Source organism: Perognathus longimembris, chromosome 11 (assembly GCF_023159225.1).
Source record: "Perognathus longimembris pacificus isolate PPM17 chromosome 11, ASM2315922v1, whole genome shotgun sequence".
Lineage (NCBI taxonomy): Eukaryota > Metazoa > Chordata > Mammalia > Rodentia > Heteromyidae > Perognathus > Perognathus longimembris.
Window position 1 is genome coordinate 24,786,873 of NC_063171.1, and position 15,001 is coordinate 24,801,873.

Genomic DNA, 15,001 nt, shown 5'->3' on the forward strand with positions numbered 1-15,001 from the left:
TGCATGTGGTTGGGTGTGTTTTGGAGGAGGATGTTGGAAATCAATGGCAGTAAAACAGCTCTCACTAGTACACAAGGAGGGGCCAGAACTATTAGAACATTGCTGCTAAAAGACTTATTTACTTCCAGAGAGGTTTGGATGAAAAAAGAAAAAAAATTCTGATGTAACTGAGACTAGAATATTTGTATTTGTCATTGGCTATAAGGTGTGTGTATCTTCCTACTCTCTTCTAGATTCCTGGATCATCTTTTCCCTACAAGGTTTTGCCTTATTCTTGATTGTTCTTTGTTAAGTTAGTTCCAGACAACCTAGCCAGGAACTAAACTAACCTAAGCCAAGATCTCCACTGGGATGAGCATCCAAAGTAAAGTAGATGGGATTTCTTGAGGGACTTAAACTCTAGTCTGCATCACTGAACATAACATTATAGATCTACCCCGGGGGTTGCAAACATAGATGCTTGTAGGACTTGAGTGGGTAACATAAGGAGGGAAGTTCTCAGGTGAGTGGGAAGGAGTCTGCTAAACTAGAACACTTTCCCCTCTGAAGTTGCAGCTGCTCCTCAGCTCTAACTCACTGTGGCCATAACCACTTTTTTAAAAGAAAAATTTTGCCCAAATAATTTTTAACTCATTTTTATTTGTCATGATGTGTATAATACTATGAATGTGCATCTGAACTTTATGTCAAAAGTCTCAATTTTTAAACACTTGCAATTGAATTAAAGCAGTTTTAGACACCATGCTACACCAACAAAGGTGTCTGTGGGACATTTTTCATCTGCAAAAGCCTAATATAGCTACATTTAAACAACACTTGCTTGTAGAAACTCAAAGCTGTAATTCTGACTTACCTTAAACTTACATTTTTTTCCTTGCCAGTCCTAAGACTTGAACTCTTTACCTGGGCACTGTTCCTGAGCTCCTTTGCTCAAGTCTAGTACTCTACCACTTGAGTCACAGCACCAATTCTGGCTTTTTCTGTGACTAATTGGAGATTAGAGCCTCATAGATTTTCTTACTAAGGCTGGCTTCAAACCATGATCCTAGATTTCAGCCTTCTGAGAAGGTAGGATTACAGGTATGAGACACTGGCACTTGGTCTAAGCTTACATTTAGTAAGTCACTTGAAGTGGAACCCTGGAGATCTTTCTAAAACTAAAACGTCCAGAATCCTAACTTTTCTAAACTTGGGATTATGGACATAGTCACATTTTAGAAACCACAGAAAGAGCACAAGAGTAGGCGAGGGACCTGAATGGCGGGCTGGCCAGCACTCTCTAAACTGTGCTTGAGGAAGAGGATTGCTTACCTCACATGACTGGATGCAGTAGACCAGGGAGGGGTCTGGGTACCATTGGCGTTGGCCAGTACACACGATGCTCTAAAGAGGAAGGGAAAACAATGGCACAAATAAACACATCTTGTCTGTGAGACCAGCGTTCAGACCTGCACTCAGACCAGCAATCCAACCCATTTTGTCAGTAGCCAAGACTTGATTGTGTATCCTATAGAGGCCTTGGCATTCCTGTAGAAGCTGCTAATTCTGCCAGATGCCTTCAAAGCATAAATACTCCACATAGGGTATTTTTCCTGCATCTTCTTCCTCTTCTTACCTTTCTTAAAGTACGAAAATATCAATTATTGCAGATGTGAATCCAAGTCAACATTATATTGCATTTTATTGGGTCTGAAGCACAATATAGGTGGCATTTGGTTTGAATTTTTCAATTCTGTGATATGATATGTGAGATAAGAAGCACCATAAGCTCTTTTTTTTCTTTTTAAAAATTATCTTTAAGCAGTTGTATAAAGGAGTTGCCATTCAACAAAGAAGTTTATGAATGCAATTAATCCTGATAAATCTTGACAATCATCTTTCTCAACCCATTCTTTCCTTCACTTTGGTCCATTGTGTAGGATATACATTGAGTTATTAACTGCTTTCCACTCCTTCTTCTCTTCTACCCTTTTCCCCATTACGCTACCCCACCCCATTTAAGTACTCATTTCCCGGTATTTATTTTGCTGAACTATGAATTTTGGCTTTCCAAAGAATTACACTGAGCTCTACACTGAATCTATTGAATTTCAGTCAATACATTTGTATATATTTACATACCACCTAACATAGAGGGTGTACAGAAGTCTTTTTAACCAAAAATGAATGGAGTTATTTGGACTTCTTTTGACTATACTTCCAACAGGTTTATGTGCTGGAGGTTTGGCTCCCAATGTGGTAGGGTTTAAGTGAAAAAAAAAAATCTTTAGCAAGTGGGGCCTAGTGAACAGTGATTAGGTTAGAGAGCTATCATCCTCATGATGTGTTCTCTGGGACTCTGGCTAGTTTTCTTGAGAGCCAATTATAAACACAGCAACCCTGGTACATAAGTCTCTCTGGCTTCTTGCTTTATCATTTGCTCTCTCTTTCTTGAGGATGCTCCTGTACAAGGCAAACACTATGTTGAAATGAGGCCAGGAGACGCTCACTGGGAAATTGGTACAGTGTTAATGGGATCCTCTGACAACCAGGATCATGACACAAATAAATCTCTTATTTTATAAGGTTCCCAGCCTCAGGTATCTTATCCCCCTCCCTCCTGCAAAAATGGGCTAGTACAATGGATCAAAGAAATAATAAATCATAAAATACATGTGCCCTAGCTGGGACCAGAGGCCAAAATACACTCTGTGAAATTATTGTTAACACCATTTAGACTTTCCTTACTCGAAACAGGACATACTGAACAAATAATACTGTTGGTGTCAGCACTGAAAATGGCACCAAAATGAAGCTGGGGAGTGGTAGGGTGTAACATGAACATCTTCATTTTGAAACACCAGTGAATGGGCACTGCTAATGGTCATTTTCAGATGCACACTTCCACAAAAGTTTAAGTAGCAATCTTATCCTCAGTGACCTTTTAACTATTGTTATTTGCACTCTAAACCATTAAAGATATGCTGTAAAAAAAACAGAAAGTCTAGTAGCAGGTTTCAGGAAAAAAGGGTTCTCTAAAGCATGCAGACATTTTCTCTCACATTTCAATTAGTTCAATGAAAACTAAGTGCAATACTAAGAAATGTGACAAACAATGACATATAAGTCTTACTCTAAGTCTACAGTTTCTAGAAACTAGACATTCTGCATTTTAGGATGCATAATATTAGATATTATGCGGACAGTCTTACTCTTTCTTATAACACTGCCTTTAGATAGCATGCATTCTAGAATAGATTCTAGGATGTATACATCCTGTAGTTCAGTGAGAGCTATTTACATATATTAATATTTTAGATATATAAAATATACGTCATGGTCAGCCATGAGAATAAGAATTTGTAATATTTTAGGGAGTTTTACTACTAAAATTCCAAATTATTCTTCATATCTCCCCTAAAGAGGAAATAGAGTAAATTGGCGCAAAGTCTAATACTCAAATTTCCATACTGACATATATTATTAGAAAATGACTTAATTTGTTATTACTGCAATGAAAAAGAGATTGTTAAAACAATTATTTAAAGTAAACACAACAAGGATAAAAAACAATAGTGTACTAGTTTCCTGCACATAAAGCCATTTGAGCAAAACTACTTACATATTAACATCATCTCTGGTAACTAGAAATGATGTTGATTTATGTTCTGAAGCACAGTTCACTGGGTTTCCACTTAGGAGTGCTCATGATTATTACTATTTCATGCACATTGCTGTTTATGTTTCTCTGCTGACCTCAGATAGTGGGGAAAATGCACTAACTTGTCCCCTTGAAAGGCAAGGCAGATTCTAGCAGTCGTATTCCTTCCTATAATAATACTTCCTTTAGAGGTCTCTCACCCCAGAGCAGATGAATAATACAAGACTCACTTGTGAAGAGCCAGATTTTCAGTGAGCAAGTAGATGTATAAACTCATAGTGCTGTCCCCAAAGAACTCAAAAGTTTGGATAGAGGATACTTAAAGAATACCAGTTCTTCTAAATAAGGGAATCTTGCCCTTGGCAAACTCACATGGCCTTGACAGGCAGAAATTACCAGGATATTCTGATCTGTTTGCATCAGATTCTCTTATGCCCTTCCCACCTTCAACTTGTTCAGAGATTTTATGAAAATGCAGTTTTGTCTTCTAACAGTTCATAAATTTGATATAATATTGTAAAAGAAAGGAAAGGAAAATAATTTGCTTTCATATCTAACTTTTCCCCCAACGTTCATTTTTCCTAATTTTCTTACTTCCAATTTCTTTGGAAGTATTTGTATTCTAATGCAATTTATTTTTTATTAAAATGTAATAAAATGTTCATATAATAAAATATAAAAGGCATAAAATAACACAGCCTTCTCTTACTACTCTTTCCCAACTACCTAGCTTCTTCTATCCAAGTTTATTTTTTGAATCATACTGAGGAATTCTATGCATGCAAAAATGTATAATACACTATATATGTATAGTATATATTACACATATTATGTATTCTATACATAATTTGCTACACAAACTACAGACTGCTATAATTTTATTTTTTATTTTGGCTTATTATTATTGATGTTTTTATGGCTTTACTTTATCTTATGGCATAAATGTTATGGAGTTCTGTTTATTTTGTTATATCTGAGATGTTTTATTAAATGAATAGATATTCATCTCATAAATATACCCTAACTTATTTAGCTACACAAATGGATATTTTGTCAGTTTTTGATATCTTGCTATAACAGTCAAAGCTTATGTAAAATCATTTAACTCATAAAGCTATATTTATGAAACAAACTCATATAAGTAGAGTTGGCACCCATCTCACCAATATTTCAATGCTGTATACTTCAGTCTTGAGACAAATTCAAATGATACACTCCTAATCATTATTATAATCCTTTACCAGAGTACAAAACCCTTGGGAAAAACAACATTCCTACTCCTTACCTCTGACTTACAAAAAGACACTATTTTATAAGAATTTGCCAACCATGACAGGCAGTGCTAGATCTCTATCTTTTTCCTGTTCTGGCCTATGAAAGTCAAACATCCCGTAAAGACATCCCTACTCTACAAAGATATGCTTATGCTCTTAATTGAACTACTAGTTATTGATTCTAATTGGAAGGCAACTGTAAATGTTTTTCAGGGCTGAATTCTACAGGCATGCTTGAAAGACAAGAGGATAGTAAATTAAGAAAGGAACAGAGGGACAGACAGAGGAGAGCTAGCTAGCTCTCTTCTGGTGAGAGGGGAATTTGATTTTCCTTTCTGGAATATTGTTGGCAAATGACCATTACATGGATTGCATTTGGAAAGTTATAGAGAATAACAGAAAGAACAATTAAAAATCCTCTGCCCATCTTCACCAAGCCTTAACCTTTTCCTCTTTGAGCTTCCAGAGTGCAACTCATAGCAGATTCCAGTCTTGACTTCTATATCTGGCCCTCTATTATCATTCTCCATCTTTCCCCCCTATTGCTACACAACTATTCTAAACCTAATACTATTTCTAGTATAGGTATATCACTCCTATGTTATTAATAAGCAACTTCTTAGATGAACTGATAAGGAATAACTTAGAACAAAGGATTTGTTTTGCATTTTCCAAAAGGAAAATATTCATGAGCAAACCAGTTAAAATACTTTCCTCTGGTTGGGCCATATGAAAATTTCTTTAAAATGAAAGAGAGGTAGAAGGAGGAGAAAGGAAAGGAGAAAAGAAACAAAGGAGAGAGGGAAGAAATGAAGCAACAGTTGTAGATTATTTAGGATGGTCATTAGATATTGTGAAGGCAGTTTACCTAGTTAAATTTCTTGTAAAATGTCACACAACTGACAGTTCATTAAGATATTACAACCTAATAAAATGTCTCAGTTATTATTAGTAGTAATAGTTGTTTTTTCACGAATAGTTAAGTAATAGGCTGCTAGTCCTGTCAGGTTACAAACTTTTACATGTGCCTTGGCCTTCAGTAAATTGCTCATGGCTATAAATGTGTATGCCCCTAAATAAAACATAGTATCATTTGGCCTGTTCATCTGGCCCAAAACAATTGGCTTTTTGGTTTTCTTTTTCTAAAGTCTGTCTCATCTGCTCCTCCTACTGATGGGAAGTTGATGATTAGAGAGAATGGTCCCATGCTTAAAAGGAAGGAAAAACAAGGAGTTTCATGCCTCATGTCCTGTATGCACTCATTTGTAGCAGTGTCACTGGGGCTCTTACATCACTCACACAAGAGGACACTTTGGGGGCAGGATTCAGAACTAAGCCAGAAATATTAAGTACTGAGTACTAAACATCATGAAGTTGAAAGCTACATCTTTACGGAGGTACTACCTTCACCTTTTTTCCTTCCTTTCTGTTCTCATTACTCTATTCTATTTTTACTTAAAAAAAAAACAGTCCTTTGAGGATGAATTTGGGGAAAGAAAGTAAAAAATTCAGTGTGACCAGACCATTTTGTTGAAGATCTGGGAAGCAGAGAGAGCTTTCACACCGCATTAAAGACTCTTTGCAAAACTATCCTGTGCAGACACAGGAAAATCTCATTAATTTGGACCTAATTCATAATGATGACATTACTAAAAAAAGAACACAACAACATTGTTCAATCTATGAAAAAGGAATTTATGAAGCAAAATAATAGGGGAAGTGAGAGGTTATGATGCATGCCTTTGTACTTCAAGAAACACTTTCAAATACAATTTAGGCGATCTCATTTACAGACAAACTATTGCCACATTGTTTTTTTTTTTTTAAATCTCATGAAATCAGTTTCCAGAAGGATCACTGCTTTGAAATTTAAATTTCCTATTTCAAAGTCATAAAATATAATAAAGCACTCTTCTAACATAGTGAGTAAAGACAATCATAAAAAGTTCAACCTGACAGGTTTGGGTTTTTTATTTGTGTGCTTTTTTTTTTTTGTTTTTTTGTTTTTACCTCAGTGGTCCCACGGAAATTCTTCCTTTAATAAAAAGTATATTATTCATTCACACACAGTGAGACCAAAAGGGTATAGAGAGAAACAAAAAAGCATAATGTCTGCATGCCTCTTCATATATAAAATTATATATGTATAATATTTTTGATGATTTTGTCTTCTTTTATTTATACATGGTGTATTCAAGTATATATTTTTGTGAGGGTGGGAGAGGGTACAGAATTCCAGGGAAAACATGTTAAAAAAATGGAGCTCACTGAACAGTTGAATGTCAACGATATAACTTGTGGGTAGAGATGTGAGGGAGGGACTAGGAGTGAGGGAGGGAACAGATGACACAGAATGAAAAGAAATGCACTTATTAAGTAACTTATGTAACCTCTGTACATCATTTTTATAATAACAATGAAGTAAGTTAATTTTTTTAAAGTATTTAAAACGTATAATATTCTATGTAGGATTCTGACAGAATTTGCAGGAATAGATATCAACAGGAACCCCAATAATGTCAAATAAACTCTGTAGACATCTTTATAAAACAAATAAAATGACACATTCTGTCAAAAGAAGAATACTATTATATTTTTCTTCAACTGTCTTGCAGCAAGTTGCTCATGGCTATATATGTGTGCCACTAAATAAAACATAATATCATTTTATCTGTTCATTTGGACCAAAACAATTGGCATTTTGTTTTTCTTCTCTCAATTCTGTCCTGCCTGTTCTTCCCAGTGAAGAGAAGTTGACTAGAAAGAATGGTCCCATGCTTCAAAGGAGAAAAACCAAGGCATTTTTCTATTGCTATTATTTTTCTTAAATTATTTTTTCTTAGATTTCATGTTGGTGGGAAGAAAGGCTAGAAAATATATGGATGAGAAGAATGACTTACTTTTTATTTGGTAGACAAACTAACTCCCCTCGCCCCCAGGCCAATAACATAAAGGGTGATGTAGATGGTGTCATTTTCAGCTTGGAGTCAGAAGGGTTGATTACACTTCCTACTTCTTAGCAAATGAAATCTTGGACATATTATCTAACAACATGAAATGTATATGTAAAAAGAAGATAATAAAAATCTCTTATTCATGTGTGATGAACTTCAAAAACAGTAACACATAGGACTCTGAAGACAATAAAATATTATCCAAATATAAGTTACCACTTTTTACTATAAAGAATAAAGTCATTGGAAGCAGAATAGAGAAAATGATGCAGTTTGATCCATTGCTCTAGTCTTGCCAGAAAAAAATAGGCATTTGCAATAAGATAGATAGCAGTGATTTTCATGACATAGGCAAATACTATTCGTAAAACAATCGAACCATGCTCTAAACAGGTGTGCTCATACTTAAATCATTTCTGTTCTAAGTATTTTATTTTGTAAGTGTAGGGATTCTCAAAGAAATTGCAGTAAAATTACTTGGAATGGTTGTGAAAGTTATACAGTCCATATCATTCCAATGTTTCAAATGGAGGAAGCTATACTATTCCTTATAGAGTCCAAGTGACTCGAGGACACCCAAAGCCAGATGTGGTGGTGCATCTATAGTCAAAGCTACTCAGAAAGCAGAGGCAGGAGGATTACAAGTTTGAGGCCAGCCCAAGGAAATCTAGAGAGATCCTTATTCAGAAAGGAAACACAAGAACAAAAGTGATGGAATGTGGCTTAAGTGCTGGAGCTTTTGCCTAGCATGCTCAAGGGAATCTAGGTTTAAATCCTAGGACCACAAGAAAAACACACCTAGATTTAAGGTTTGAGTACCATATGAGACCACCCCAAGATAAGGCAATTTGAATGATAAAGATTTTGATGCATTATGGAGTTTCATACAATATATCTTCTTTGGTTTATTAGGAACTTTTTCCTATTTATGAGGGAACAATTTGGTTTTGTAACTCTCATGAGCCATTGAGTGCCATGGAGTAATAAACTTGATGAGCTCAGCTGTGATTGGGGTGCTGCCTCATTTCAGACATCCTGAAGATCTGATCATTTCCATCACCTCCATTGACTTCCTTGTTTTTCTTTTACAATAAAGTTTGGGTCTTAAATAAAAAGCATCTTTGCAAGCAAATTTTTGTCAGCAATGTTCCTTAATGTATTATCAATGAAAAAGCTGAGCCCAGGCAACAGCCTGCTTTGTTGCAGTATGATAATTTGTTACATTATGGTAATTATGATGAACTTTGTTTATTTGGTTTGGAAATAGGGGATATTCATTTGGGGTTCAGGAACACATAGAAATTTTATAGTATTTTTCTTTTACTCTGTTTCTATTAGCATGTATTAATTAGAAGGGTTTTATTGTGATTTTCCATGCATGCACATAATTTACTTTGATCAAATTCACTTCCTCTATTGCCCTTTCTTATTTTCCCACTCAAATAAGTATAATTGGTTTCATTATTATATTTTAATACATGAATATGAAGTACTTTCACCCCGATCCCTACTGCTGGTCCCCACTCCCACACACTTACCCTCTTTTACACTAATGTCATCCTTTATTGTTTAGTTGAGATTATACACATGAAAGGCAGAATATATTTGTCTTCCTCAGTCTGTATTATTATGCTCACATGAGTATTTTCAGTGCCATTTATTTTCTGACAAACAACTTAGTTTCATTATTTTCATGACTGAATAAATACCCTCTTGCATTTACATACCACATTTTCTTTATCTGTTCTTCAACTGATGGACACCTAGCTTACATAGTTTGACTAGGTGAATATTGGTGTGAGAATCATGACTATGTATGTATTTGTATTGGATGTTATCTTACATTCTTCCAAACATCTGCTTAGGAATTGTAGGGCAAGATAATATATTTTTAATTTTTTGAATATTTTTAATAATGTGATATTTTAAGTTTTTAAAAATAATCTCCATGTTGATGGACATTGCATATATATCTTCAGTGCCTTTTCTTATACTTTCCTCTAGTAGTTTCAAAAATTAAAGTCTTCCCCATAGATCTCTAATCTAATTAACTGAATTATTATGTAAAAGGAAAAAGAGGGTCTAGCCACTCTCTTCTACATGTGGATATCCAGTTTTCTCAGAACCATTACTCCAAGGTATTTGTGACATCTGTGGTGTAACAAGATTGCTGTGGATGTGTGGGTCTACTGGTAGGGCTTCTATTCTATTCCATCAATTTTTGTCTGTTTTATTGCTAGCACCATGTTGTCTCTGTTAGTATGGCACTCCAGCATAACTTAAGCCAGATATTATTATATTTCAGCATTGTTCTTTGTGCTAAAACTTTGATTTGAGGGAATCTTTCCTGATTCCATATGAATTTGAGGGTTCTTACTGGAAATAAGAAATGGAAATGGCATTTGGATGAAAATTGCATTGAATTGCATTGAATTTTCATATTGCTCTCAATAATATAACACAGAACTGTTTTCACAATACTAATTTCACTGAGCCATAAACATGGTAGTCCTTTCCATCTTCTAGTCAACTTTTCAACCTCATTCTTCGAGGTTTTGTGGTTTTGATTAGAAAGGTCCTTCAGTTCCTTTGTCAGTTTATTTCTAAGTATTTACTGTTTTGAGGTAATTGTGAATAGAATATTTTCCATAGCCCCTTTGTTGGTGTTACATAGTAAAGCTACTGGCTTTTATATATTGATATTGTATTCCACTATTTTGAAATTGTTTATCAGATCTAAGAGTCTTTTGGTAGAACCTAGGATCTTCAAATATAGGCTCATATCATCTGCATGTAAGGAGATTAACCTCTTCCTTTCCTATTATATACCTGTCATTTTTCTCAGTTTATTGCTCTGGCTAAGAGTTTGAGCAAAACATTGCATAGGAGTGGAGAGGGTGAACACCTTTCTTCTATTATTGACTTTAGTGAAGATGTTGTCTTGCTTTTCACTATTTAGTGTGAAGTTGGTTGTTAAGTTTATTGTAACTAGCCTTTATTAGGTTAAGGTACATTCCATTTCTTCCTAGCTTCTTCCAGGGTTTTGTTAGGAAGAGATAGTGAAATTTATCAAAGGTTGGTTTCTGTATCTATTGAGATGATCATGTGATTTTTGTCTTTGATTATTTTTATGTCCTATATCAAGTTTATTGATTTGCATATATTTAACAATGCTTTAACTGCTGGAGTAAAATCAACCTAATAATGATATACTATTTTTCAATGTGTTCTTGAATTCAGTTTGCCGGTATTTTACTGAGGATATTGTATGTCTGTTTTCATAAAGGAAATTGTCCATATTTTCTTTTTTATCTCAAGTGTTTATCTAGTATAATGTATTTATCTGATATCATGTGTTTATCAGAGCAATACTGGCTACTGAGGATGAACTTGGTAGGGCTCCTTTTTTTCTTTCCTTTTTATTTTATGGAACAATTTGCTTATTATTGGTATTGGTATTGGATAATTATTAGTTTAAGGTATAGTAGAGGGCTAGTGACATGGGCTAACAAGCAAAAATACTCAGGAGAGTATTGTCAAAAATAAAATAAAATGAAGGTTTGGTAGAATTCAGCAGTAAATCTGTATAGTTATGAAATTTTCTTTGTTAAAGAGTATTTATTAAATGTCATTGAATACAATGGATATATTTAACTGATTTTTATCCTCTTGGCTTGATTTTAATAGAAAACATGAATCTAGAAAATTACCCTTTTCTCCTAGATTTCCCAGGTGATTAGAATATAGGGTTGTTTTTTTTGTTTTTGTTTTTTTTTTTAGAATATAGGTTTTGGTAATATTTTCTAATAGTCCTATGAACTTCATTGGTATTTCTTTTTTTTTTTTTTTTTTTTTTGGCCAGTCCTGGGCCTTGGACTCAGGGCCTGAGCACTGTCCCTGGCTTCTTCTTGCTCAAGGCTAGCACTCTGCCACTTGAGTCACAGCGCCGCTTCTGGCCGTTTTCTGCATATGTGGTGCTGGGGAATCGAACCTAGGGCCTCGTGTACCCGAGGCAGGCACTCTTGCCACTAGGCTATATCCCCAGCCCTCATTGGTATTTCTTGAAACATACATTTTTCTCTTTTCATTTTGTTAATTTGGTTCTTCCCTCTCCCTGTTTTTGTTGCTTAGTTGTCAATCTTGTTGGGTCTTTTCAGAGAATTGTGGTCTCTTTTTTTTATTTTTCTTTTAGTTCCTCTGTTTTTAATTTCTAGTCTATCACTGTTCTCCATTTCCTATTTCTGAATTTGGCTTGTACTTGTTTTTCAAAGAGTTTGAAGTATATCATTGGGATATTTGTGATCTGATATTTTAATGAATGCCCTCATAACTACAAACTTTTGCAGTGCTGATTTAGTGGTCATGAATTGCTTTAGTTTTTATTGAGGAAGTTATTAAAATGTCTCTTTTAATTTTGAAGGACAGCTTTGCTGGGTACAGTAATCTAGGTTGGTGTTGGGATTATACCCTCCATTGCTTTTTTTAGGAATCATCGCATGTTCTCTTGTTTTTAAAGTTTCTTTTGAGAAATATACTGTTATTTGGATGGGTTTAAAAGCATTGCTGGAGTTATTACAATTCCAGTTTTACAGTTCCAGGCTTTAAAGTTCACTACAGAGCTATAGTAAAAAACAAACAAACAAAAACCCAGCATGGTACTGGCATAAAAACAGGCCTGAAGACCAATGAAACAAAACAGAGGGGATTGAATAACTATAATCTTGTAATATTTGAAAAGTTAGCCAGATACATAGATTGGGAAAAAAAGACAACTGCTTCAACAAATTTTATTGAGAAAACTAGATATCCATACCTCTTTACTAATAATAATTCAAATATGCATCAAGGTCCCCAGTATTAGATCTGAAACTTTGAAGCTACTACTAGAAGGAGTAGGAGAAACATTAGAATATATCAACGTAGGCAGGAACTTTCTGGGCAGAGTAACAGGGGCTCACCAAAACAAAGAGAAATGACAAATGGAATTGCATCAAATGAAGAAGTTTCTGGGGGCGGGGAATATGGCCTATTGGCAAGAGTGCTTGTCTCCTATACATGAAGCCCTGGGTTCAATTCCCCAGCACCACATATATAGAAAACGGCCAGAAGTGGCGCTGTGGCTCAAGTGGTAGAGTGCTAGCCTTGAGCAAAAAGAAGCCAGGGACAGTGCTCAGGCCCTGAGTCTAATGCCCAGGACTGGCAAAAAATAAAAAGAAGAAGAAGAAGAAGGAGAAGGAGAAGGAGAAGAAGAAGAAGAAGAACAACAACAACAACAACTTTCTGCACATAGTTAATAAGCTCAAAAGATAACCTACAGAATAGGAGAAGACCTTTGCCAGCTACATTTCAAACAAGGGCCTAATATTTAGGATATTCAAAGAGTTCCAGAAACTAACCGTCCCCCCCTGCCCCAAATCAATGATTCCATTAAATAGAAAAAAAGAAAATAAATATTTCTAATTCATCACTCTAATGCCTTCATCTTTTTATTAAAATATTTCTTATGTTTATTCTAACTTTTATTTTTTATTTTTTTAATATTCTAACTTTTAATGTGCAGGTTCAGTTAGTAATTGTTTCCTTCCCCATTCCTTGTATCTCTGAAAACTGTCTTTGTACCTTATACTTTTAAACTTTCCTTCAGATATGGGGAATTGCTTCCTCTTTTCTCCCTCCTTTTTCTATCTGACTGTTTATCTTTGGTTATACGAATGGTGTGTTTGCCTCAAGAATGCTTTGAAAGGCTCAAAATTGCCCCAGGAAATAGCCTACCAGTTGAGTACTGCTCAGCAGCCTTAATGTCTTTTGCACCCAAAGGTACTCCCTTCTTTTCTTACCTCAACTGTGACCGGTTCCATCCAGTGCTGCAAAGTGTCAATAGTGATGTTGCTAGGCAGTGTCACAGGATCTCTAGCGGGCATTACACAGGAAGGAAAACACACTGCACCTAAAGAAGTAAAGAAGTCAAAGCGGAGACATTCATTTCCCAACTCACAGCTTTTTAAAAAAATCTTAAATCAAAAGCTTTGATTTTTCAAAAATGGTATGAGTCATTATGGGTCATCAGTTTGTGATGCTTAAACTCAGGACTGATATTCAACTACTACATATGTTCTTAGGTACTTGTAGGAATATTTTCCATACATCCATAAAGAGTTACTATCAGAAGTTAGCTTTCCTTGCCCAAATCTTCTCCCTCTCCCCACTATCTAATGCTGAATATCCTTTTCTTTAAGACCTCATAGTCTCTCTACAATCTAGCAGTTAAAAAATCTATTCCTGAACCAAGAGGCCTATGCATCCCCACTCTCTAGCACTGACTTGCCAAACTCTGTAATGATTGCCAATGTCTTTTAAGCATAGTTAATATCGTTCCTGTGTATGTGGTCTCCTGTTAGCTTATCATCATCACAATGACTACTACCTAATAACTCAAATGTCTGAAAGAAAATGGTCCAACAATTACAAAATTACCCTAGAGAATATCCTGCCTGTTGATATAATAAAGATTGTTACATGGACAGCCAAGAAACCTACGTGATTGAAGAAGGAAGCAACAGAAAATCAGAAGCAGAGATTTTGGCTGCATGTTGACTCTCAAAGGAAAATTTATTTTCCTGTTCATTGTCATATGGGATCCTAATATATCCTAAAATTCTATTCAAAGATAACATATTTCCAGCGTTTGCTATTTCTTCATCTATTGATGTGATGTTATCCATGCTTCTCAGATCTCACTGACTGTATATTTCTAGGTAAATGTTATAATAATAAAAATTACATTACACTTTAGGGCCATGGATATGTAAACATGGTAGTCTTATGCAAAAATTAATAGTTCTAAGGATGAGAAATCTGTTCATGAAACATGACATAACATATATGGAGCCTCTTGATTCACCAGTTTTTTTTTTGTTGTTGTTGTTTTGGCCAGTCCTGGGGCTTGGACTCAGGGCCTGAGCACTGTCCCTGGCTTCTTTTTTGCTCAAGGCTAGCACTCTGCCACTTGAGCCACAGCGCCACTTCTGGCCATTTTCTGTATATTTGGTGCTGGGGAATCGAACCCAGGGCATCATGTATATGAAGCAGGCACTCTTGCCACTAGGCCATATCCCCAGTCCGATTCACCAGTT

General features: G+C 35.3%; 1 protein-coding gene across 2 annotated transcripts in view; it reads right to left on the bottom strand.

Annotated features, from left to right (window-relative positions):
• Pappa2 (pappalysin 2) overlaps positions 1-15,001 on the bottom strand; it is a 233,811-nt gene that overhangs the window by 33,602 nt on the left and 185,208 nt on the right. For both annotated transcript variants that reach the window (XM_048356418.1, XM_048356419.1), the window contains exons 20-21: positions 13,706-13,815; positions 1,312-1,383 (exon numbers count right to left, since the gene is read on the bottom strand). In XM_048356418.1, the coding sequence (XP_048212375.1) occupies positions 1,312-1,383; positions 13,706-13,815 (182 nt within the window). The remainder of the gene's footprint in view (positions 1-1,311; positions 1,384-13,705; positions 13,816-15,001) is intronic.